General features: G+C 49.1%; 1 protein-coding gene across 2 annotated transcripts; it reads left to right on the top strand.

The window, feature by feature from the left end:
• Window positions 1–864: 864 nt before the first annotated feature.
• On the top strand, window positions 865–23,270 carry LOC129329041 (zinc finger protein 345-like). Of its 2 annotated transcripts, none has more exons than XM_054978437.1 (6): window positions 865–896; window positions 5,529–5,622; window positions 7,283–7,368; window positions 7,785–7,911; window positions 19,066–19,158; window positions 20,137–23,270. In XM_054978437.1, the coding sequence occupies exons 3-6, from the start codon at window positions 7,306–7,308 to the stop codon at window positions 22,290–22,292; spliced, it is 2,439 nt and encodes an 812-aa protein (XP_054834412.1). In that variant the 5' UTR covers window positions 865–896; window positions 5,529–5,622; window positions 7,283–7,305; the 3' UTR covers window positions 22,293–23,270. The 2 variants fall into 2 exon arrangements, with proteins under 2 accessions (XP_054834412.1, XP_054834413.1); XM_054978438.1 differs by having other exon boundaries at window positions 20,140–23,270.
• The last annotated feature ends 2,717 nt before the right edge of the window (window positions 23,271–25,987 follow it).

The raw sequence follows: 25,987 nt of genomic DNA on the forward strand, positions 1-25,987 counted from the left end.
AAAGTGAAAAGATCCTCCTGGATCCGCCGGTTTTCTTAACCCCAAATCCAGCTTCAAATCACCTTATAAAACATAGATCCGGTCCTTTGTCGTGTCTTCATGGTGCAAAAACATGGAGACTCGTAGATCCTCATTCCTCGGGATTTTTACAGGGGGACCCTGCAAACTCTTCAGTGTGTCACTCGACTCGTCCTCAGCCACATGATTTTGGGGGGACCTGCTGGAAAATTCCTTGGGATCCATGAGGATCTGCGCTTTGGAATCAAATTGTTGTGCTCTTGCAGTGTCCCAAAGTGGTGGATGAGTGAGTTTTCTTGTACATCCTGCGGCTATGGACACATGACATGTGGTTCAATGGAGAGTTTTGCATAACTCCATATGAAAATCTTAAGTATCCATTTTCATTTATGTTATCCCTGACTATCCATGCTTTGGAATCACGTTTTCCCCCGTGGCAGGGCCATGAAGAGGTGGGTGTGTGATTTTTGTGGTGCAATCTGTGGCTCTGGACATGATCTGTGACTGGATGGGGGCTGAAAATCCGGAGGCCCCATGAGGACCGGTGCCTTGAGGGCACGTGTTTGTGCTGTGACAGCGCCCCCAAGAGGTGGGTGCGCGATTGTCACGGTGGTGCCTCCAGGCTGAGAAAGGCCCTGCAACGCGAAGGTGGTTTTCTCTTCTTTCAGCGCACAAATGCGCCCTTCGGCAGGGCGAAGGCAGAAGCGGGTCCTTTTCTCTTTCTGGAGAGTCCCTGGAAGGGTTAAAGGGAAGGAGCCTCCATTCCTAGAGGGGCCAGGAGCGGGGAGGCCGCCCTCACTTCCTGTCCCGGGGTCCCCATTGTGTGTTGTGGGGCGGAGGGGAGAGGAGGCCGCACCGGAGGACTTTCTGCAAAAGGGGTAAGTCCTGCAATGATCCCTCCTCTGCAAAGCGCCCCCCTGCTGCTGCCGGGCTCGGCCAGGGGGCTGCGTGGACCCCAAGGGGCTTTCCTGCTGCTCTCGGGACGCTCCCAGCTGAGCTCCCCGGGCAGTGAGGCAGGCACCACCCGCTGCGCTTTCTCTGCGGCCTGCTGCTCTCTGCAGTCTCCAGCAAAAGGGCTTCTCTTTCCCATCTGTTTATCTTTTTATTATTTATGTTATTTATAGTCTGCCTTTCTCACTGAGACTCAAGACTCGGGTTACGCAGTGCGAGGGGACATACTAAAGGGAATGACAGGATCACACATTGGAAATAATGGGAACCTGGAATGCCCACTGACTTGCATGGGCATTGAAACGCATTAGAGCAAAAAAAAAAAAAAGGTGCAAAGAAAAGGTGGAATGGATTTTGGAGGAAAGTCTCTGGGCCCAGATAGACGATTCTCGGACTGGATTGACAGGCCCCTGAGTGGAATGACGGCCCCTGGGTGTGGCAGAAGGGCTCGGGGATTGGAATGACAGGCTCCCAAAAGGCCCTTCTTTCACTTCCAGGAAGCCTTCATTCCAGTCCCAGAGCCCTTCTGGCACACCCAGAGGCCGTCATTCCACCATGGGGCCTGTCAATCCAGTCCCCAAGCCCCTCTGTCACACCCAGGGACCATCATTCCAGTCAGGGGCCTGTCATTCCAGTCCCAGAGCCCTTCTGGCACTCCCAGAGGCCGTCATTCCAGTCAGGGGCCTGTCATTCCAGTCCCCGAGCCCTTCTGTCACACCCAGGGCCCGTCATTCCAGTCAGGGGCCTGTCATTCCAGTCCCCGAGCCCTTCTGTCACACCCAGGGCCCGTCATTCCAGTCAGGGGCCTGTCATTCCAGTCCCCGAGCCCTTCTGGCACTCCCAGAGGCCGTCATTCCAGTCAGGGGCCTGTCATTCCAGTCCCAGAGCCCTTCTGGCACTCCCAGAGGCCGTCATTCCAGTCAGGGGCCTGTCATTCCAGTCCCCGAGCCCTTCTGTCACACCCAGGGCCCGTCATTCCAGTCAGGGGCCTGTCATTCCAGTCCCCGAGCCCTTCTGTCACACCCAGGGCCCGTCATTCCAGTCAGGGGCCTGTCATTCCAGTCCCAGAGCCCTTCCGGCACCCCCAGAGGCCGTCATTCCAGCATGGGGCCTGTTATTCCAGTCCCCGAGCCCTTCTGTCACACCCAGGGCCCGTCATTCCAGCATAGAGCCTGTCATTCCAGTCCCAGAGCCCATCTGTCACACCCAGGGGTCGTCATTCCAGTCAGGGGCCTGTCATTCCAGTCCCAGAGCCCTTCTGGCACTCCCAGAGGCCGTCATTCCAGCATGGGGCCTGTCATTCCAGTCCCCGAGCCCTTCTGTCACACCCAGGGGCCGTCATTCCAGCATGGGGCCTGTCATTCCAGTCCCCGAGCCCTTCTGTCACACCCAGGGCCCGTCATTCCAGCATAGAGCCTGTCATTCCAGTCCCAGAGCCCATCTGTCACACCCAGGGGTCGTCATTCCAGTCAGGGGCCTGTCATTCTAGTCCCAGAGCCCTTCCGGCACCCCCAGAGGCCGTCATTCCAGCATGGGGCCCGTCATTCCAGTCAGGGGCCTGTCATTCCAGTCCCAGAGCCCTTCCGGCACCCCCAGAGGCCGTCATTCCAGCATGGGGCCTGTTATTCCAGTCCCCGAGCCCTTCTGTCACACCCAGGGCCCGTCATTCCAGCATAGAGCCTGTCATTCCAGTCCCAGAGCCCATCTGTCACACCCAGGGGTCGTCATTCCAGTCAGGGGCCTGTCATTCTAGTCCCAGAGCCCTTCCGGCACCCCCAGAGGCCGTCATTCCAGCATGGGGCCTGTCAATCCAGTCCCAGAGCCCTTCTGGCACACCCAGGGGCCGTCATTCCAACATGGGGCCTGTCATTCCAGTCCCAGAGCCCTTCTGGCACACCCAGGGGCCGTCATTCCAGCATGGGGCCTGTCGTTCCAGTCCCAGAGCCCTTCTGTCACACCAGAGGGCCGTAATTCCAGTCAGGGGTCTGTCATTCCAGTCCCAGAGCCCTTCTGTCCCTCCCAGGGGCTGTGATTCACATTCTGGTCCCAGAGCCCTTCTCTCACACCCAGGCGCCATCATTGCACTCAGGGGCCTGTTATTCCAGTCCGAGAGCCCTTCTTTCACACCCAGGGGCCGTTGTTTCAGTCAGGGGCCTGTCATTCCAACCCCAGAGCCCTTCTGTCACACCCAGGGGCTGTCATATCAGTCAAGGGGCCATCTTTCCAGTGCCAGAGCCCTTCTGCCACACCCAGGAGCCATAATTGCTCTCAGGGGCCTATCCTTCCAGTTCCAGAGCCCTTCTATCACACTGAAGGGTCATCATTCCAGTCAGGGGCCTGTCATTCCAGTCCCTGAGCCCTTCTGTTACACCCATGGGCCGTCATTCCAGTCAAGGGCCCGACATTCCCGTCCCACACCCCTTCTGTTACACCGAAGGGCTGTCACTTCAGTCAGGGGCCTGCCATTCCAGTCCTGGAGCTCTTCTGTCACTCCTAGTGGGCGTCATTCCTGTTAGGGTCTTGTCATTTCAATCCCAGAGCCCTTCTGTCACACCCAGGGGCCGTCATTCCTGTTAGGGGTGCGTCATTCCCATCCCGCACCCCTTCTTTCACACTTAGGGGCCGTCGTACCAGTCAGGGTCCTGTCATTCCAGTCCCAGAGCCCTTCTGTCACACCCAGGGGCCGTCATTCCAGTCATGGGCCTGTCATTCCAGTCCCCGAGCCCTTCTGGCACACCCAGGGGCCGTCATTGCACTCAGGGGCCTGTCAATCCAGTCCCAGAACAGGCTATCTGGGCCCAGAGACTTTCCTTCAAAATCCATTCCACGTTTTCGTTGCACCTCTTTTTTTGCTCTAATGTGTTTCAATGGAGCCCATGCAAGTCAATGGGCATTCCAGTTTCCCATTATTTCCAATGGGCATTCAAGCCTCTCCCATTATTTCCAATAGGCATTCAAGCCTCTCCCATTATTTCCAATGGGCATTCAAGCCTCTCCCATTATTTTCAATGGGCAATCCTGTCATTCCTTTTAGTACATCCCGGTGTGGGCCAATACGATCAATCCCTGGGATGTTCAATAAATAATACAGCAGGGTAGGATTGCAGACCTTTCAAAGATGCAGAGGAGTTAGCCGTGTTAGTCTGTAGTAGCAAAATCAAAGAGTCTAGTAGCACCTTTAAGAGTAACCAACTTTATTGTAGCATAAGCTTTTGAGAATCACAGTTCTCTTCGTCAGATGCATGGAGGGCAAGAAGAAACTGGTCAGATATATAGGTGAAGAGGGGAGGGCGGAGTAGATGCAAACAGTTATATTACCAAAGGAGTTAGCCGTGTTAGTCTGTAGTAGCAAAATCAAAAAGAGTCCAGTAGCACCTTTAAGACTAACCAATTTTATTGTAGCATAAGCTTTCGAGAATCACAGTTCTCTTCGTCAGATGCATGGAGGGCAAGAAGAGAAACTGGTCAGATATAGAGGAGGAGAGGTGGGGCGGGGTAGATGCAAACATCTCCTTCTGATATGCAGATGCCAACAGCTCTCTGATGTGGAGATCAGTTTGCCTCTGTAAAGGTTCAGAGGACTTAGCCCTGTTAGTCTGTAGTAGCAAAATAAAAACAAAAAGAGTCCGGCAGCACCTCCAAGACCAACCAATTCCACTGCAGCACAAGCCTTCGAGAACCACAGCTCTCCCTGCCAGATGCATCTGACAAAGAGAACTGTGGTCCCCGAAAGCCCTACATGCAAGTGTGACCAGCTGGGTAATGACTTTGTAAAAAATGCCAGTGGGTTTGTATTTGCAGATAAAGAAAAATTGTAGGGGTTTATAATTCAACTTGATAATGTTGTGAGTATTTACTCTACGTATGGGAGAAAACCAGATTAAAACATCTCCAGCCCACCTCCCCTCTGGTGCCAGCAGGACGGGCGTTGAGAAGAAAGCTGCCTCCAAACACAAAAACCGACCGTTAATGGAAATAATGTTAAAAATTGGGCAGATAGCGCACTGGGCCAAAAGGAAGAGCAATAAAATTATAACCCTTGAGGACATCTTTTGGCGTGGTAATGCAGGCTGGTGGCTCTGGGGGTCTTCAGCGTCCAGGCCGAGGCTGCCTTGCTGGGAGCAGTTCTGGGTTTCATGGCCTCCGTCACACCTGATGGGCCCGTCTCAGGTAATAGCAGGCCCCACCTCCTGTGCAGGGCAGACCCTCGATCTGGTGTTTTGCTCTGGGCAGGGGGAAGGAGATCTGAGGGGGGTGGTATGAAGACAGCCCCCTTTCTTGAGATCTGGGTGGGATTTCAGCTCACAGGGAGCCTCTCGGACTATGGGTGACAGGATATGAGAAACCAAACTCTAGACCACTGCAGCAAGGAATCCAGTCTCTTGAGTCAATGCCGTTTATTCAGATATCTCGGCTTTGCCATATAGATGTCCACAGCATAATCAGAAGCAATACAAAGGCCTCTGTCTGCACACAGGCTCCTTGTTAAGAATAACGAAGTGACAGCAATGCACCTTCTAAGTACCCCCTCCCAACTCCCCCTCCTGTCTCGCCCACAGAGTGGTGAAGGTGTCCCAAGGCCGCAGCGGCGAGCCCTCCGAGATGGCGCCAGGCCCCTGGAGCAGCGGAATCTGGAAAGCAAATGTTAACCAGGTGCTGCACAGTGATACTGCAACGCAGTGGCTAAGAAACAGAGCAAAAGCAATATGGAGGGGCTGTGGACAACTGTCCTGACCGAGACTGCACAGGGCTGAGGGGCCGATTAAGACAATCTGCCCCTAAAGCTGGATGGGTCCGACTGGTTTTCAGGTGTCACTGGGGGATTTTTCAGTCTGGGAATGTGGATTCTCCTGCTGGTCTGGGCGACTGGCCACGCCCTGGTTGACCTCTGGAGTGAGGAAATGACCCAGGCGAGCGCCCTGCTCTCGCTTAACAGGACAAGGGAGAGGGCAGAAGCTCTTCGCCAAGCCTGCTCTCCGGCGGTGATGGCGGCCACGGACGCATTTAGGCCACCGTTTGGTCTGCGGAGGGGGCGGGGGGCAGTGGAGCTGTTCTGGTGGTCAGCAGCCTGCAGGAGGAAGTCGGCAGCTTGGTATCTCTCTGTGACCCCTTTGTTCAGCAGATGGCAGATAAGACCTCTTGCATCTGTTCCGGAGGAAGGTCCGGCCGTAGGGGCAGAGAACCCCCCTACCCCTGAACCCCGCATGGCCGTATGGGAGGGGGAGGGGAGGGCCTGGCGGGGGTTTTGTGCAAAGGGAGCATCTGGGGGGAGAAATTCTCTAGCGCCCGTGAACGGCTGAGAAACGTTTCCCTGGCTTTCCTCCCATCTCCACAAACCTCCTTTCTTGCAAAGTTTGCAACCGAGCCCGCCTGGCTGCCACTTCACCTTCCCTTGTCCTGCCCCAACGGCGGCCATTTTTCCTCCTCCTGGCCTGTGATTGTGCGTGCGTGTGTCTTTTTTTCTTTTTTTAATTTGCAGTTAAATATTTTTGTGTTGTTGTATCCACACATTTGTCAGGTTATCAATATTCAGTTACTTTTTTCCCATCCAGATGAAAAAGCCCCAGTGGGTATTGCTGGGAGTCTGGGGGGGGGGAAATGTGGGGAAACCTGCCCTGCAGAAGCCCAGGGGGGCCCTGGATGGCCTCGCGAGCCTCCCCCAGGTGCAAAAAACTCTCCGAGGGGCTCCCCCACTGTCTCTCATCCTCCCTCCTTTGGGTCCCTCCCCTGAGGTCTTGGGGCCATTTTCCTGCTCTGCTGGGAGTGCCTGGAGGGGTGTTTCCCCTGAGGATTAGTAACGACAATTGCAGGATTTCTTTGGACTCAGTGGCCAGAAACGTGGTACTTCTCCAGCAAGTGCATAAATCTGAGTCTAACACACCAGATGAAGAGCACCCCTGCCACGAAGAGAGGAGAGAAAAGTTTTCCCTGAAGGGCTAGTTTTCTCCGTGCAGGGAGTCTGGCAGTCTGTCCCATCACCCCAAGGCCACCCTCTGAACAGCAGAGTCCCAGAGGGTCTTGGCTTCCCTCAAAGGGGGTGAGAGAGAGGTTTGTTTCCAGGCAGGGCCAGGGGCTCCACTCCCTGGAAGGGACCTGCAGTTTGGGAGGAAGCATTTCAAAGAGTGGAGACGGATGAGCGAAGAATGGGGAGGGGATGTGGGGCCAGGCCCTTCTGAGCCAGCCTAGAGGGAACCCAGTTTCTCGTGCTGTGCCCTAAAGGCAGTGCAGAGAGAGGTTCCCTGAAGGGACTGGTGCAGGAGATACGTGTGTGTACTAATAAGGGTTTCCCACCCTCTTTCTTTCTCCCTCCCAGGCAGCAGTGAAAAGGCTCCCTTGATGGCTTCTCCACCGTCTCCTCCATTTGGTGAAGGGAAAAGACCAGCCATGCGGCCAGCTCAGGTACGGGGAGGGGGCCTTGGGGGCTCAGTGGATCGGCCTCTTTGGCCTTGGCTGTGGCGATACGAGAGGCCGAGGCTGCCCACTGAGGAGGCAGGAAAATGGCCACCCCCTGCCTAGGATGGCGTGTGCGGGACAATGAATTTCCCATGGGAAGGGGTTTGGTCCTTTGCCCCATGGGCATCTCTGTCCTCTTCCCACAAGCCTGCCAGCCCCCTGCCAAGGAGGGCCACCCCTCTGGGCCCCCAGTGCCCCCAAGGAGAGCTGGGAGCGGGGAGCGAAATGACCCCAAGCGGCTCCCCTCCTCTTTGTGTTGGCCTTCCTGTATTACTCCCCCTGCCTCTCTTTCTGCCCCCTCCCTAGTCCCATGGACCAGCTTTCCAGTGGTGTAAAGATCTTCCTCCTCCTTCTCCTTCCAGAGTCTGGTGTCCTTCGAAGAGGTGGCTGTGCGTTTCACCCGGGGGGAGTGGAGCCTGCTGCGGCCGGCCCAGAGAGCCCTGTACAAGGAAGTCATGCTGGAGAACTTTGGGATCGTGGCCTCTCTGGGTAAGGGTCCCTTTCTCCTGGGCTGCCTCCTTCTGGTGGGAGGAGTGACTCTGAGGAAGACCTGAATGGGGAGGGCTATAAGCAGGCTGTCTCCCTCAGGCCCAGTGGCTGATCTCTGCCTGCCTCCATATTCCCTCCTCTGATGTGGGAGGGGTTAAGAACATAAGAACATAAGAACATAAGCAAAGCCATGTTGGATCAGGCCAGTGGCCCATCCAGTCCAACATTCTGTCACACACAGTGGCTAGAAATCCAGTGCCATCTAAAGGACTGTCAGTGAGGCCAGGACACCAGAAGCCCTCCCACTGCCTTCCTTCCAGCACCAAGACAACAGAGCACCACCTCCCCACAAAGAGAATACCATCTATCTCCTGTGGCTAATAGCCACTAATGGACCTCTGCTCCATATATTTGTCCAGTCCCCTCTTGAAGCTGGCAATGCTTGTAGCTGCCACCACCTCCTGTGGCAACGAATTCCATGTGTTTATCACCCTTTGTGTAAAGTAGTATTTTCTTCTATCTGTTCTAACCCGACTGCTCAATAATTTCATAGAGTGCCCACGAGTTCTTGTATTGTGAGAAAGGGAGAAAAAGACATCTTTCTCTACCTTCTCTAACCCGTGCATTATCTTGTAAACCTCTATCATGTCTCCCCTCAGTCGCCTTTTCTCCAGGCTAAAGAGCCCCAAGCGCCTCAATCTTTCCTCATAGGGAAAGTGTTCCAACCCTTTAATCATTTTAGTTGCCCTTCTCTGTACTTTTTCCAGTGCTATGATATCTTTTTTAAGGTGTGGCGACCAGAACTGTACATAGTACTCCAAATGAGGCCTCACCATCGATTTATACAGAGGCATTATGATACCGGCTGATTTGTTTTCAATCCCTTTCCTAATAACCCCTAGCATAGCATTAGCTTTTTTTATGGCAGTCGCACACTGTGCTGACGTTTTTAGTGAGTTATCTATCATGACTCCAAGATCTCTCTCTTGGTCAGTCTCCGCCAGTTCAGACCCCATCAACTTGTATTTATATTTTGGATTCTGGCTCTCCTTGTGGAGGGGGAGCCCCTGCCTGGCTGCCCTGGGCCTGGACCACGTGAGCGGCGTCAGAAGACGTGCAGAGTGGAGCTTGGCCATCCCTCCGTTCTTGCCTTGTATATGGGAGTCCGCCTCCTCTCCTCCTATTACATGTTCTCATTTGTTTGTGAGACCGAAATCTCCCCCTTTCCCAAAGGCCTTGACTTTCCAATCTGCGTCATGGTCTGAGCTTGATTGAAGAAAGCTAGCTCAGAGAGGAAGGGACAGAGATGGAGCTGGGTGAGCTGAGAAGCCATCTTTTCTCAGACTCAGTGCGTCACCCGACAACACAAGGACCAGTCAGGGCTGAGCCGTTAATGGGCATTTCAGCTGCGTGAAGAACTGGGGAGTCCACGCAGAGCTCGCTGAGAACAGCCTCCCAGGGTCGAATCTCCGGGGAACTCAGAGACGGCTCCACAGGGGTTCTTAACCAGCTCTGTAGCCACATATGTGAGCCAGGCCACAACCTGACACTACTTGCAGCTCTGAACTAAAGTGCAGCCATTTATATCAAAGACCTTATCTCAGGTTCCTTGCACCTTATCTGAGCTGCTGGCTTCTCGGCTACTGGTTCTTTCTTTCTTTCTTACCAGGCATTTCCAACTCACTTGTTCAGGGAGTAGGCAGAGAACTGCCGGCGCCATTATTACACAAGCACCCTATAGTCATACGGGGGGCCTCTTTCTGCTCCGCTCACCCAGTTCTTTCTGCCACAGAAAACAGGAATGGGTTGTAGGTGCCACCTGCTCCACTGCTCATCCCAGCCAGGCAAAGGTGGGGGGTGGGCATTGCCACCTTTTCTGCTCCCATTTTGCCACTTGCTCCCATCCTGATTCCAGCCTGGGTTTCCTGCCATGGCAGCGCCCTCTGGTGGTGCACTGGGGTATGTAGTGAGTTACCTAGAACACGCTTACTCTTTTATATAGTAGGATGTTTTTAATACTGATTTTAACCTGGAATTTATGCTTGATGTAACCCATCCTGAGCCCTCTCACAGGGAGGGAGAGATATAAGGTCCCCCATAACATTATGATTGGCAAACTGGAAGACTGTGGAGTAGACTATAGGACAGTTCAGTGGATAGGGAACTGGTTGGAGGACCGCACTCAAAGATTGGTGGTCAACGGCGTTTCATCAGATTGGAGGTGTCAGGCTATGGCATTACAGAACTGATAGTCTGCTTCACCCCCTTCTGCAAGAAGACAATGTCTTTTTGGTTTCAAAAGGTTTATTGTGAAAAAACAGCAGTCAAGTCCAGATGTACATATTCCAGGATGGAGATCCTGGCCGACCAAAGTATTGTCAAGAATGACTCATAGGAAGAAAGTGATTACATTTCACACTCCCAGGCCCAGCCGCCCCCCTGAGTTCATACAGCAAAGTTTCTCAGCGGAACGCTGAGCCGTCCAAGGTCGAGCAAACGATAAGCGGACTCCTCTTCCCACGGACTCGACTCCTTGCAGGTGTTGAGGCCCTAGAGGGAAGAAGACTAAACACTACAAAGTTAAGTATGGCGTTACTCAGGCTAAACAGGTTCTGACATTCTGCCTCCCTTAAGATCCCTCTCCCCCCGGCTTGTCAGGATATGCTTGATGGAATTGTTTTAAGAGACGGGGGGCTTTTACATGAACGGACTCCACCCACTCCCGATATCCTTCCTCAAAGTCCTTCCAACGAATTAAATAAAAAAGCTTGTTACATCTGATTGTAGAGTCTAATATTTCTTCGACTTGGTAGTGAACTTGATCGTTGATCATGGTGGGGATGGGGGTGGTTGGTGAGGGATGCCATTTGTCTGGTGCAGGGGCTTTCTTTAAGAGACTCACATGGAATGTTGGGTGGACATGGCGTAGGTTCTTTGGTAGAACGACTTCTACGGTTACTTGGTTGATTACTCGTTTTATAGGAAATGGTCCTAAATACTTTAGAGACAGTTTTTTGCTGGCTTGGTCCATTCGCAGTTTTTTTGTTGAAATATACACTTTGTCTCCTGGGTGCAATTCCCATTGTTTCGCACGGTGGCGGTCTGCATACTTTTTGTAATCCATTTTTGCTTCATTTAAGGCAGTTTGTATATCTGTCCAGTGGCGGCTTAGAGCTGTCCACCATTGTTGTAGGTCTCCTGCGGGCTGCTTCCCTTGGGGCAAATCAAAGGGAAAGGCCTTTCCGTCGTAGCCGTGTACAATTTTGAAGGGGGTTTCACCTGTTGAACTGTGGACCGCATTGTTATACGCGTATTTGGCAAAGTGAATAAGCTCCGCCCAATTATCTTGTTGGAAATTAATGTACCAGCGGAGAAATTGCTCCAATATTTGATTAGTTTTTTCCGACTGTCCATCACTTTGAGGGTGGAATGCTGAACTGATTTCTTGTTCCATGCCCGTTAATTGTAGTCGCTCCCTCCAGAAGTGGGCAATAAACTGCCCGCCACGGTCGGATATTACCTTAGAGGGAAAAGAATGCAGCTTTATAATGTGTTTCATGAAAATCTCTGCTAATTTTTTGGCAGTGGGTATGGTGCAAGGTATAAAGTGGGCTTGCTTGAAAAATAGATCCACAACCACTAAAATACAGGAGCAACCCTTGGAGGCAGGTAAATCGGTGATAAAGTCCATGGAAATTACCTCCCAGGACCTATTGGGAGTTTCCAATGGCTGTAACAGCCCTGGTGGCTTTCCTTTCCTGGTTTTGGCACTTATGCTGGTTGGGCATGGTGACACATACTGAGATACATCTTTTCGAATTCCCGGCCACCAAAATTGTCTCTGTACTACATGGAGGGTTTTTAAGTAGCTGAAGTGACCCACGGTGCGGGCATCATGACAATGTTGCAGCACCTCCTTCCTGAGACTGGCCGGTATATACAATTTATCTTCTTTTATCCAGTCTCCCTCTGCCGTTTGAGACATTTTTGCTTTGGGCGCTCCCTCCCCTACTTTTTCCACCTCGCTTTTCACTTTTGCTCTCCAACCCTTTTCCTCAGCTTGAATCTGCACAGTTTGACTACGCGTAGTAACCACTCCTCCCAGTTGGCGGGGGGTGAATACTGTGTCAATGGTTTCCTCCCTTTTGTTTTGATGTTGGGGTATGCGCGAGAGAGCGTCCGCTAAGAAGTTAGTTTTGCCCGGCAAGAAGTTTAGGGTGAAATTAAATTTGGAAAAGAATTCCACCCATCTAAGTTGTTTGGCATTAAGGCATCTAGGACTTTTTAAAGCTTCTAAGTTTTTGTGATCAGTCCATACCTCGAAAGGGTGCCTAGCCCCTTCAAGCCAGTGGCGCCACACTGTGAGAGCTACTTTAACGGCAATGGCTTCCTTTCCCCACACATTCCAGTGCCATTCCGACTCGGAAAATTTTCTGGAGGGGTATGTGCACGGCTTGGCTTTTCCGTCCTCCCCCTTTTGCAGTAGCAGACCCCCAGTGGCTGTGTCGCTGGCATCGACCTGCACAATGAAGGGGCGATTTTCATCTGGGTGTTGTAAAACGGGCTCTGAGATGAATTTGAATTTGAGTTCATCAAAGGCTGTTTGACAATTCTGGTCCCATGGTAGTTTGGAAGTGGGCTTTTTCGCTTGCTCCCCCTTCCCTTTGGTCTTAAGGAGCTCTGTTAAGGGCAGGGCTATTCTGGCAAAGCCTTCTATGAAGTCTCTGTAGAAGTTGGCAAGCCCCAAGGAAGACTGTAATTGTTTACGGGTGCTGGGCGTCTGCCATTCTTGCACTGCTTTAATTTTGGCAGGGTCCATTTTCAATCCTTGCCCCGATATGCGGCAGCCCAAATAATCCAGTTCCGTTTTATGGAACTCACACTTTGACAGTTTAATAGGGAGTTTGTGGTACATTAGTGTGGTCAGTACTTCTCGTACTAGTTTTACATGCTCCTCTTTTGTTTTTGAATAAATTAGCACGTCATCTAGGTAAACGACCACTCCCTTATATAAATATTTATGTAACACTTCATTGATCATGGACATGTACACTGATTGGGTGCCAGATAAGCCAAAAAGGACACTGCGTGTAAAGGACACGGCCGCCCATACCGGGAAGAATGAGTGAATAGCTGGTGCTTATTTTTACTTGCTGGTTTTAAACAGAAGCTCCTGAAGAAGCAGGCGCGAAATCTGTTCGCAGCCGGCCTCAGATTGAGAGCATTCCAGGGTGTGCTATCCCAGGGGGAAGCACCCCCCAGCGATTGTATCCTTACTGGCAATTACACCTGCACCATGCTGGAATGAAGCAACAACCAAGATATTTCTACTTTAAGCTATGGAAACATAGAAGGATAAATTGACTTCAAAGAAAGACTTAAGCTTATGTAGGCTATTTTCTCCCAGAAAATGTTTTACGAACTGGTCATTCAAATGGTATTATCTTTAATTCGTCCTACCCTGCAAGATTGTTGTATGTAATATGTATTGAACTATGTATGGAGTGTTATGAGCATGTTGCATTTTTGAAACTTGGGAGACACTGTATGAAGTGTTATGAGCACGTTGCACTTTTGAAATTTTGAAAACATTATATAAAGAATCATTTTTGTATCCTGTAGGGTTTCGCCCTTTTCTTTCTTCCAGTTTAGTACAGGTACAGCCACCTATTCTGCATTAGATAAGCCAAAAGGCATAACCAGGTATTCATATTGGCCTAAGGGCGTATTGAACGCGGTTTTCCATTCATCCCCTTCTTTGATCCTGACATGGAAGTAAGCATCTTTCAAATCCAATTTAGAGAAGATCTTACCTTGCGCCACGACGTTGAGCTGGTCTCTGATGAGCGGGATGGGGTAGGCATTGGTCGCTGATACGGCACTGATGCCCCTAAAGTCGGTGCAGAGCCTTAAGCCCCCATCCTCCTTTTTAACGAAAAATACAGGAGCTGCATGTGGGCTGCTAGCTGGATGTATAAATCCTCTTTCCAAATTCTTGTCGATAAACTTCCTTAGTTCCTCTCTTTCCAGTGGACTCATTGAATACAATTTGCCTTTGGGTAGCTCCTCTCCCGGCAGGATCTCGATGGCGCAATCTGAGGCGTGATGTGGGGGAAGGCTGTCTGCTTTTTCCTCGCTGAACGCTTGTTTCAGGCTTCTATCCTCTTTGGGGATACGATTTAACTCTTCTCGTGTTAGAAGCGCCACATCTAAAAGACGAGGTTTGTTTTTCCCCCATTCTGCTTGCCAATCAAGTGGTTTGCAGATTTCATGATTAAATTCTACAGTTCCTTTGACCCAGTTTATGTCGGGGTTATGATCCCATAACCAGCGACTGCCAAGGATGAGAGGGTATTTAGCAGACTGACGTATCACGAAGCATCTTTTTTCCCAGTGGTTTTGGATACCGGTGGTTATTGGTTCAGTCTCCAATGTGACTGGAGTCATGTTAGATCCATCCATTTGTTCAAAAATAATAGGATTTTCTAGTTCCCTGGCTCTTAGACCTAAGCCATTTACTAAGGCTGGAGCTATAATGTCTCTGGAGCAGCCAGAATCAATTAAGGCTTTGACACAGATATGCGTTCCCCTTTTTGGGTTTACTAATATAACTGGTAAAAATAGTATAGACCCTTTTTCTCTCACCTCTCATTGGGAGACTTTTTCTTCGATCTGTCGGTCGGGTCTCCTTACGACAGATCCATCTTGTTTCCCAACTGGAGGCTGGGTGCATCTTCTTCCTCCATGGGTTGCATGTCAAGCTCCATTAACACTTCTTCGGCTTCCAAACCCTTTTCAGGCTGGTTGCGTTTTGGCAACCCTCTTCCCCTGCTGGTTCTGGGAGCTGGGATGGGTCGAGCCGGAGTGGGAGCTGTTTGCACCGGCAAGCGGGTAGGACATTGCGCTGCGAAATGCCCACTTCGGCCGCATTGGAGGCATAATCCTTGTCTCCAACGTGTATCTCTGGTTCCGTGGCTCGGGGGTCCCCCCCTGCCTCCTTTTTGCACTATCGGCGTTCTTCTTGCCCCCATAGCTTGTTGTTGTTCAACTAATCGCACTTGTTGTATACGGTTTTCGACCTCGCAAGCTAGCTGTATCCAGCCTAACAAAGTTGGCGGGTCATCTTGCATTAAGGCTCTATCTAGCAACCGGGGATTCATGCCTCCTTTAAACATAACTATTTTTGTCCCTTCTTCACAGTGAGGGCATTTGGCTGCCAGTTGCCGGAATTTGGCTGCATAGTCTCTTACTGGCTGAGTGCCTTGACGTAGGACTTGTAATTCTGTGTGGGATCGATCCTCCTCCAGAGGATCTTTGTATTGGGCGCGTAGGGCGGCCATAAAACTTTGCAAAGTGTCCAACTCTGGCGCGCTGGAGTTGTATAACGTTACATACCATTCGGCTGCCTTGCCTTCCAGCCTCGATGCTAGATGATCGATTCGGCTCTCCTCGTCCGGAAACAGGTGCCCCCAACGGTTAAAAAATTGAAGAGCTTGAACTACAAGGAATCCCAACTTTTGTGTATCTCCATCAAAAGTGGCTTCCAATTTAATCCAGCCCCAAGGTAATTCCGGCTCCCTCCTCCTTTCTTGTAGTATTTGCGCCGGGGGAGGCAAGAGTATCGGCCCTTGTATCAGTCCTCTTGGCTGATCTTGCGGAATTCCCACCGGTGGAGGTCTGGGAGGGTTTCCCATTTGTCGAGGTGGTGGGGCTCTCGGGAGGGGCGCATGAGTTCCTGGAGGAATTTGGAGCGGCGGTGGCGGCGGCGGCTGTTGGAGTGCTAACTGCCTAGGAGTCGCTCTCGGTGGCGGTGGGGGCACCCATAACAGAGGGGGAGGAAGTTGCTGTAGCGGAGGGACATTCTGCCTTGGTGGTGGTGGTAGTTGCTGCGGAGCGGTTTGAAGTGGTGCTGGTGGAGTTGGGGCCGGTAGCGTCGGCAGCGGGGTCGGTAGCACTTGCGCAGTGGCCTGTTGATACTGCGGGGCCGGTGTCGTTCGTGCAGTCTGGTCCGGTGGTTGCTGCAAAGGTATCGGTGAGGGGGCCACACTAGAACCCGGAGTGGACTGCGTGCCCACCGATATCTGGGCATCCGAGGGTACCTGCCCTTGCGCCAATGCTGGCACTTGTCGAACTTGGTTCACCACCTCACATGCCTCTCTCTGCCCTCTCACCAACTCACCAATGAGGAAAACAGCCTGGGCTAATTCGTCCTTCATTGAGTCCATCCGCCCTTCCATACGGCGGTAATATTCAGCAGCTTCCCGAACCACCCTATCTTCTTCCCGATCCTCTGGTTCCGAGGGTTCGGATGGTTCACGCGACCTGGGGGAAACATGGTCCGAAGGCCATGGCTGTACTGTTCCCTCGGCTCCCCCCGACGTTCCCCACTCCTAGTCCACCCTCCTATTATCCAGTGGTTGTATTGGGCTTATTGTGGCACTGCCTTGCATGTGTTGCTCCTCTTCCTCGGTCATGCTGGCTAAGATCCCTTTTGCTAAGCCAGTGATTGCCGAAATCCCGGTATCCACTGCTTGCGTTCGATATTCCAACTGCTGAGTATGTCTGCATTCCCAAGCTTTAGCAGAATTTACATCCGAGTAATCCCATCTTAAGAGTTCATTTCAAGTGGTTTCCCAATCCTGAAGGCTGTCTGAGCCTCTGGGGTCCCACTCTTCCAGACGGCCTGCGCCAATATTCCATTTGTACCAGGGTTGGTTGCTGGCTCGCGCTTCTTCTGGCGTGCAGGAGGCTCTCCTTAGATCCCAGATGATGCTGGGGCCTTCCTGCTCCGTCGACCCAACGGTGCGGTGCACATCAATCATCGACCAGGTAAACATAGTTCCTGCTCTCCTCTCCCTCGCCTCTCTAGGCCGGGAGCCCCACTGCCTCGGGGTCGGCAGTGAAATCAGTTGGCTCTGTCTGTTAGCCTCACGCATCTTCGGCCGGGCGCCCGCTATAGACGGATCAGGTTGCTCTGCTCCTCCAACTGGCACTGTCTCCGCTCCTGCCCCAGGATCCTTGGAGGGTGCCTCAGTGGGTACTTCGCTGGTGTCTGGGATCTCCCCCGGTCCAGCGGCTTGTATCAGCGGTGTTGAGTCATCCTCCTCCTGTCCAGGGACGGGTAGATCAATCAAGGAAACCTCGGCATCCATCCTCCCTGGGTGAGGGGTTGTAGACTTCAAAGACGGGGATTCTTGACAAAATGTCAGTCTATGGCATTACAGAACTGATAGTCTGCTTCACCCCCTTCTGCAAGAAGACAATGTCTTTTTGGTTTCAAAAGGTTTATTGTGAAAAAACAGCAGTCAAGTCCAGATGTACATATTCCAGAATGGAGATCCTGGCCGACCAAAGTATTGTCAAGAATGACTCATAGAAAGAAAGTGATTACATTTCACACTCCCAGGCCCAGCCGCCCCCCTGAGTTCATATAGCAAAGTTTCTCAGCGGAACGCTGAGCCGTCCAAGGTCGAGCAAACGATAAGTGGACTCCTCTTCCCACGGACTCGACTCCTTGCAGGTGTTGAGGCCCTAGAGGGAAGAAGACTAAACACTACAAAGTTAAGTATGGCGTTACTCAGGCTAAACAGGTTCTGACAGGCGGGAGGTGTCCAGTGGGGTGCCGCAGGGCACAGTTTTGGGCCCAGTACTTTTCAATATTTTTATCAATGATCTGGATGAAGGAGTGAAAGGGTTGCTCATTAAATTTGCTGATGATACCAAATTGGGAGCGGTAGCAAACACCCAAGAAGAAAGAATTAAAATTCAACAAGACCTGAATACTCTGGAGAAGTGGGCAGCTGTGAATAGGATGCAATTCAACAAAGACAAGTGCACAGTATTACATCTGGGCCACAAAAATGAGAAGCACAAATACTGGATGGGGGATACACTTCTGGGCAGTAGTATATGTGAAAGGGATCTTGGGGTAAAAGTGGACTGTAAACTAAATATGAACAGTCAGTGTGATGCAGTGGCAAAAAAGGCTAATTCAATCTTGGGTTGTATCAAAGGGGCCATAGCGGCAAAATCGCAGGAGGTCATAGCCCCTCTCTATACTGCCTTGGTCAGGCCACACCTGGAGTATTGTGTGCAGTTCTGGAGGCCTCACTTCAAAAAGGATGTGGACAAAATCGAGAGGGTGCAGAGGAGAGCGACAAGAATGATCAGGGGTCTGTAGACTGAGCCCTACGAGGAAAGGCTGAGGGCCTTGGGAATGTTTAGTTTGGAGAAGAGGAGGTTGAGGTGGGACATGATTGCTCTCTTTAAATATTTGAAAGGCTGTCATTTGGAGGAGGGCAAGGAGCTGTTCCAGTTGGCAACAGAGAATAGGGTGCGAAGCAATGGGCTAAAACTACATGCACAATGGTACTGGCTGGATATTAGGAAAAACTTTTTCACGGTCAGAGTAGTTCAAAAGTGGAATCAGCTTCCTAGGGAGGTGGTGAGCTCCCCCTCACTGGCAGTTTTCAAGAAGAGGCTGGATGAATACTTGTCAGAGATGCTTTAGGCTGATCCTGCACTGGGCAGGGGGTTGGACTAGATGGTCTGTATGTCTCCTTCCAACTTTATGATTCTATGAAATTGAATAAAACATAAACATCAACTTGGGATTCAGCTATACAAGGCAGGTGAGGTTTTTTCATCCCTCCTTCCTCACTAAAGAGGCAGCACACGCTTTTCAGGATCCGTGGGGTGTGATCCAATTCCTCCCCTTTTCTTAGTCTCCCTCTTTTTCTCACTGTGGCCCGTGGGGCCCACACTTTCTCCCTCTTGCCCCATCGCTGCTCCCAATATCCATGGAGGCTCCCAACGTCCCTCTCCACATCCCCTGGTTCTTTAGGTCCTGCCAACCCCCTTTCTGCCCACCTTTCTGGCATCTCTTTCCCTCTCTCATTCAACAAAGGTTTGAGTGATTCTTGAATTAGGACTAATTTAGTAGATACTTAAAGGATTTCATCTTGCCAAAAGTTTTGATTACCGGCTGGCTTTTAAATATTCCTGTCTGGTTTGCTTTCAGTCTGCACTCTGCCCCACCCCTATTATTTGTCTGTTCTGTATTTCTGAAGGGACAGAATCAAGCCGCCTTAGAATTGCTGGATTTCTGTGCACCCAGAAGAGTTATGATTTTGTGTTTTTTCCTCTGATAAAAAGGACCTCAAGTTGCCAAACCTGAACTCATATCCCGGCTGGAAGAGGAGGAATTGCTGTTTCTCCCAGGCTCAGATGAAGAGGAGGAATTGGTGGGTAAGTGCTTCGACCTGTCTTGGGACTGCGTGTTGCCTGCACTTCCTTCCAAGGACTGGTGGGTTTCGGTGGGTTCTCAGAAGAGCTTGGCCGAGTTTTGAATGCTGAAATGGTGCCTGGAGATCTGGAAACTCTGAAAATCAGATACTTCTTCCTCCCCAGACAGATCACTTATGCCAAGCTTAGCCAGATATTCTCCAGGTTTCCAGGCAAGGTTGTTTGGCAGCCCTGTTACCGCAAGATCCCTTTCCCTGGAGCAGTCAGGCCTTGATCTTGGACCTTTTGCCTGCAAAGCCAAGCCTGTGCTTTATTGCAGAGGCATGACCCAAATCAACCCCACAGAGCTCTCGAGTGAAGACATCCACCGACCCAGCCGAGAGCCCTGCTGCAGGTGATCCCAAAGGTCCTGTCCCAGACAATTTACCAATATAAAATTTAGCATCTTGCAGGAATCTTGGATGACTCTGGTCAGACTTGATTCAGATGTAGATGTGCACCTAAGAAGCTCTAAGTGTCAGCCATCTACCTGAATATCTCAGCATATAGAAAATGAAAAAGGTAGACTCATACCCTCTTTTGCTTTGAAACCCTACTTCTGTAGTCTTAGAGGCAGAAATAACTCTGGTTTCTTGTTACATTTTTCTCCATGTTGCTGGCTATGTCTGTTTAGACCTTCTGCCATGTGTAGAATTGGCTGTCCATCTTCTCCCCCCCTGCCCACCCACCTCCATCAATCACCCCAACAGAAAAATTCATTGCAACAAAAAAATATAAAACTGGTTCAATTTAAAACTGGCTCTCTCTTATGTCCTCTTGGGCGACATTTATCACCATACAAATGGCTACTCTGCTAACTTACTCCACTAGAAATTTAGAAGGAATTGCTAAGGCAAGGGGGAGAAATGGCTGCAGATGGTTGGAGTTTAATGCCTCGGAAATCACAACCCCCACATCACACCCGGTTTCTCTTTCTTTCAGCAGGAGGCGTGTGGGAGTCAGCAAATGACACAAAAGAATATCCAGTGATGGAGAAAGAGGAAATGTATTCAGATGGAAAAGAAAAAACTGAATATTGTGATGAACTGAAGGAGGAAGGAAAAGATCCTTATGAAGTGGGAAATTATTCCAGTCTATTAGAGTTGAGTGACTCTATACAGGAAAACCTATACCCAGGCACTATGAACAGGAATGAGCTTACTGCAAGCAGGGAAAAAATCCCCAACAAATCAGATATTAATATTGAATGGAGCACATGTAACAAAAAGAAAATATTTCAGTTCCTGGAGGGTGGGAAAAGCTCCAGCTGGAGTGATAACCTTACTTCCCATCAAAGAATTCACTCAGGGGAGAAACCATACAAATGCCTGGAGTGTGGGAAAAGTTTCAGTCAGCGTAGAATCCTTTCTTCTCATCAAAGGAGTCACACAGGGGAGAAACCCTATAAGTGCCTGGAGTGTGGGGAAAGCTTCCATTGGAGTTCAGGCCTTACCTCACATAAAAGCGTTCACAGTAGGGAGAAACCATATCAATGCCAGGAGTGTGGAAAAGGTTTCACTTGGGGTTATAATCTTTCTTCCCACCAAAGAGTTCACAGAGGTGTGAAACCATATACATGCCTGGAGTGTGGGAAAAGCTTTTATTGGAGTTCAGGCCTTACCATTCATAAAAGGGTTCATACTGGGGAGAAACCCTATAAATGCCTGGAGTGTGGGAAAAGCTTCCGTACGAGTTCAGACCTTGCATCACATGAAAGGATTCACACTGGGGAGAAACCATATAGATGCCTGGAGTGTGGGAAAAGCTTCAGTCGGAGTGGAAATCTTACTTTCCATCAAATAATTCACTCAGGGGAGAAGCTGTATAAATGCCTTGAGTGTGGGAAAAGTTTCAGTCACCGTAGAATCCTTTCTTCTCATCAAAAGATTCACACAGGGGAGAAACCCTATACATGCCTGGAGTGTGGGAAAAGTTTCAGTGACCGTAGAAGACTTTCATCTCATCAAAGGATTCACACAGGGGAGAAACCTTATACATGCATGGAGTGTGGGAAAAATTTCATTCACCGTAGAAGCCTTTCTTCTCATCAAAGGATTCACACAGGGGAGAAACCCTATAAATGCCTGGAATGTGGGAAAAGCTTCAGTCGGGGTGACAACCTTTCTTCCCACCAAAGACTTCACAGAGGTGTGAAACCATATACATGCCTGGAGTGTGGGAAAAGCTTCCATTGGAGTTCAGGGCTTACCTCACATAAAAGGGTTCACACTGGGGAGAAACCATATAAATGCCTGGAGTGTGGGAAAAGCTTCAGTCGGAGTGGAAATCTTACTTTCCATCAAATAATTCACTCAGGGGAGAAGCTGTATAAATGCCTTGAGTGTGGGAAAAGTTTCAGTCACCGTAGAATCCTTTCTTCTCATCAAAAGATTCACACAGGAGAGAAACCCTATACATGCATGGAGTGTGGCAAAAGTTTCAGTGACCGTAGAAGCCTTTCATCTCATCAAAGGATTCACACAGGGGAGAAACCCTATACATGCATGGAGTGTGGCAAAAGTTTTGGTGACTGTAGAAGCCTTTCTTCTCATCAAAGGATTCACACAGGGGAGAAACCCTATACATGCATGGAGTGTGGGAAAAATTTCATTCACCGTAGAAGCCTTTCTTCTCATCAAAGGATTCACACAGGGGAGAAACCCTATAAATGCCTGGAATGTGGGAAAAGCTTCAGTCGGGGTGACAACCTTTCTTCCCACCAAAGACTTCACAGAGGTGTGAAACCATATACATGCCTGGAGTGTGGGAAAAGCTTCCATTGGAGTTCAGGCCTTACCTCACATAAAAGGGTTCACACTGGGGAGAAACCATATAAATGCCTGGAGTGTGGAAAAGGTTTCAGTCAGAGTTCACAACTTAATGTTCATCAAAGAATTCACTCAGGGGAGAAACCCTATAAATGCCTGGAGTGTGGGAAAAGCTTCCGTTCGAGTTCAGACCTTACCTCACATCAAAGGGTTCACACTGGGGAGAAACCCTACAAATGCTTCGAGTGTGGGAAAAGCTTTTCTTGGCGTGATAACCTTACTTCCCATCAAAGAAGACACTTAGGGGTGAAACCATATAAATGCTTCTAGTGTAGGAAAAGTTTTTCTCGGAGTGAAAAGCTTACTTCCCATCAAAGAATTCACTTGGGAGAAGACCTATAAATGCTTGGAGTGTGGGAAAAACACTCAGAGTGGCGGTATTGCTGTCCATTAAAGGATTCACACTGGAAAGAAACCTTATAAATGCCTGGAGTGTGAGAAAAGCTTCCATTCAAGTTCTATCCTTATCTTACATGAAAGGATTCACACTGGGGAGAAACCCTACAAATGCCTGGAGTGTGGAAAAGGTTCAGTTGGAGTGATAAACTTACTTCCCATCAAAGAAGTCACTTAGGGGTGAAACCATATAAATGCTTCAAGTGTGGGAAAAGTTTTTCTTGGAGTGATAAGCTTACTTCCCATCAAAGAATTCACTCGGGAGAAGACATATAAATGCTTGGAGTGTGGGAAAAACACTCAGAGTGGAGGTCTTGCTGTCCATTAAAGGATTCACACTGGAACGAAACCTTATAAATGCCTGGAGTGTGGGAAATGCTTCCGTTCAAGTTCAGTGTTATATCTGACTGTACCCATTCATCCATGCCAATATTAATTCTGATGGTTATGTTCTAATGCCAGTTACTTTGATGCTTGAGTGTCAGTTAAGGTCAATATTGTCATAAGCCTGGAGTGTTTCAGTTTCCTATTACTAATATTCTAGTGGATTCTCACACAGGCAGGTGGCTGCCTATTTACAACTTTGAACTTTAGACTACGATGTGTCTTTCCTCTTTGTAGCATGATAACATAAATATGCAAACTGTTCTCACACAGAAAGAACAACAATGTATGTTTGGGCATTAGGAGGGGGAAGGAAAGTCGGGTAGAAAAGAGAAGTGTATTGCCCATGTGGTCATTCTCGTCAAACATCTATGCAAACTACTTAGATGCTTACCTTACTTCTAAGTAGACCTTTGGATCTGAATATATAAAACTGACTGATTTCTGAATAAAAGTCATTTAACCAAGGACCTGTGTCTTGCTGGAATGAACCAGAGATCTGCCTGCTATATCCTGTAATCCAGAGCCTGACATTCAGTCCTTACCTCACATCGAATAATTCACTCAGGGGAGAAACTGTATAAATGCCTGAAATATGGGAAAAGTTTCTCTCTGCATGATAGGCTTACTTCCCATCAAAGAACTCAGAGGAGAAACCATATAAATTCATGAAATGTGGGAAAACTTCCTCTCCGTGTGATAACCTTACTTCCCATCAAAGAGTTCACTTAGGAGGAAAACCAAAGAAATGTGTGAAGGATGTTATGTTGGGTAAATTGGTTGTGAGGGAACTTAACAGTGTATGATGCTGCAAAGCCCACCCTCCAATGCTGGAAAGCTCAGCCTCCAGGGGAACTACAATAGAACACTGTAATAATCATCCTACAATATAATTGAGTAAGCGTGTTTCAGACAACTCACTTTATACCCTGGTGCACCACCAGAGGGCACTGCCATGGAGGGAAGCCCAGAAAAGGCACCATGACCCTCCAAAAAATGTGCCATGTCAGGAAGGCCAGGCTGGGATCAGGAGGGGAACAGGTGGCAATACCAGCCCCCTGCTTTCATCCAACTGGTATTAGGAGCAGAGCAGGTGGCAATGTCTGTCCCCCTCACCTTAACACAGCTTGTACTAGGAGCAGAGCAGGTGGCAATGCCCACCCCAGCCTTAAACCAGCTGGTACTAGGAGGGAAGCAGGAGGCAATGCCCGTCCATGCCTTATCCCACCTGATATTAGGAGAGGAGCAGGTGGTAATGTCCACCCCCATCTTAACCCAGCTGTTATTAGGAGTGGGGCAGGTAGCAATGCCCTCCTCTGTCTTCAACCAGCTGGTATTAGGAGAGGGACAAATGACAATGCCCAGTCCCCTTCAGCCATCTGGGACAAGGAGCAGAGCAGGTGGCAATGTCTGCCCTATCTCTGCCTTCAACTAGCTGGTATTAGGAGCGGAGCAGGTGGAAATGTCCACCCACCGCCTTAACCCAGCTGCTATTATGAGCAGAATAGGTAGCAATGCCCACCCACCCCCCTCAGCCAGCTGGGATCAGGAGCAGAGCAGGTGGCAATGTCCACCCCCAGCCTTAACCAGCTGGTATTAGAAGCAGCATCCAAAGAGGCTATCCCCGGTAACCTGAAAAAACTGAAGTGGAAACCCACCCAGGAAAGCAAACAAGAATTACATTCAATGCAAAGTGTAATATATATTCATGCTATTTTTACAATATTTGTGCAACTCTACAATGCTTAAATGTACTTATGACCATGGATAAGAGTTCAGGTATAATTAAGAGCTTTTAGTCACTGTTTTGAAAAGTTAATCTCAAAGCATGAGCCTAATTCAGAGAGACTCTGGGACAAGCAGAAGGAGAATTTCTCATATGTTTCTAAGGTAAGTATCTTCTTTCCTTGTATTCCTCAGCTGAAACAACAACAAGGTGAGAATGCAACTGCTCCACCCAAACTGGGACCGGTTATCACTCACACAGGTTTCATCCTGCGAACTTCCTCAGGGGCATGCAGTTCTTCCACCGTTTGTATTGTTCTATATTCATAACCTGGAGAGTGATGCTGACCGAAACCGCCTAGTGGTATTAGAAGCAGAGCAGGTGGCAATGCCCACCCCCTGCAATACCCACCCCTGCCTTTACCCAGCTAAAATTAGAAGCAGAGTAGGTGGCAATGCCCATCCCTGCCTTAACTCAGCTGGTATTAGGAGCAGAGTAGGTGGCAATGCCTGTCCAATGCCTTAACCCAACTGGTATTATTAGTGGAGCAGGTGGTAATGGCCACTCCCCACAACCCAGCTGGTATTAGGAGTGGAAACAAACAACTGTGGCAGTTTGAAAATTATTGAGGTACACAAGAGGAGAGAAGTGACTATACCGAGGGGGTGGAGAGTTAATGGAAAAATTCTAAGCAACTTTATATGATTTTTAAGTATTATATTAAGTAGCAATAGCGTTGATACTATGAGAATTAATGGGATAGAAATTAACTAATCTATATTTTTTGGAAAGATAACCGTATAACATAGAGTGAATATATACATACATACGTAAATTCAAAGATAGGTCTAATTGTTAGACTTATGGTATATGTATAGATAAAGAACAACATATAGAACAGAAGCCTAAGCAAATGACAATAAGTGTGTATAATATGTATGTGTATAGAAGTATTGGAATTGATGTATAAAGGGGGGCAAATTGTTTGTCCCATATTGAAGAGAATAGAAGGAGTAAGATAAAACACAGGTTATCAAAATGAATATTATTAGTAGTTTTAATGAAGAAGATAGATTAAGAGGATTTTATTTATATGACAATTTATATGACAATTTATATGTGAAAGGAAGTGGAAATAGTGCTTAGAAGAATCTGAAAGTATATTATAATAAACAAATAAAATAAATATGAAGGAGTAGAGGGAAAGTGGATAGGGGGTTGGAAAACTGTTGGAAGTCAATAAAAAGGGGGGGAAAGGGAGGGGGTTAGAATTAGAAAAAAATTAAAGAATGTGATTATAATTGTTATATGTTTCTAATCCAATAAAAATTCTTTTTTAAAAAAAAGGAGTGGAAACAAACAGAGAATTAGGCCGTCCCTGTAATAAACTATGATGCAAAAAGGAGGGAGGTGAATCCCACAGGGAACAAAAGAATCAATTTCATACCATTTATAATAC

The sequence above is a fragment of the Eublepharis macularius genome, chromosome 4 (genome assembly GCF_028583425.1).
Source record: "Eublepharis macularius isolate TG4126 chromosome 4, MPM_Emac_v1.0, whole genome shotgun sequence".
Taxonomy (NCBI): domain Eukaryota; kingdom Metazoa; phylum Chordata; class Lepidosauria; order Squamata; family Eublepharidae; genus Eublepharis; species Eublepharis macularius.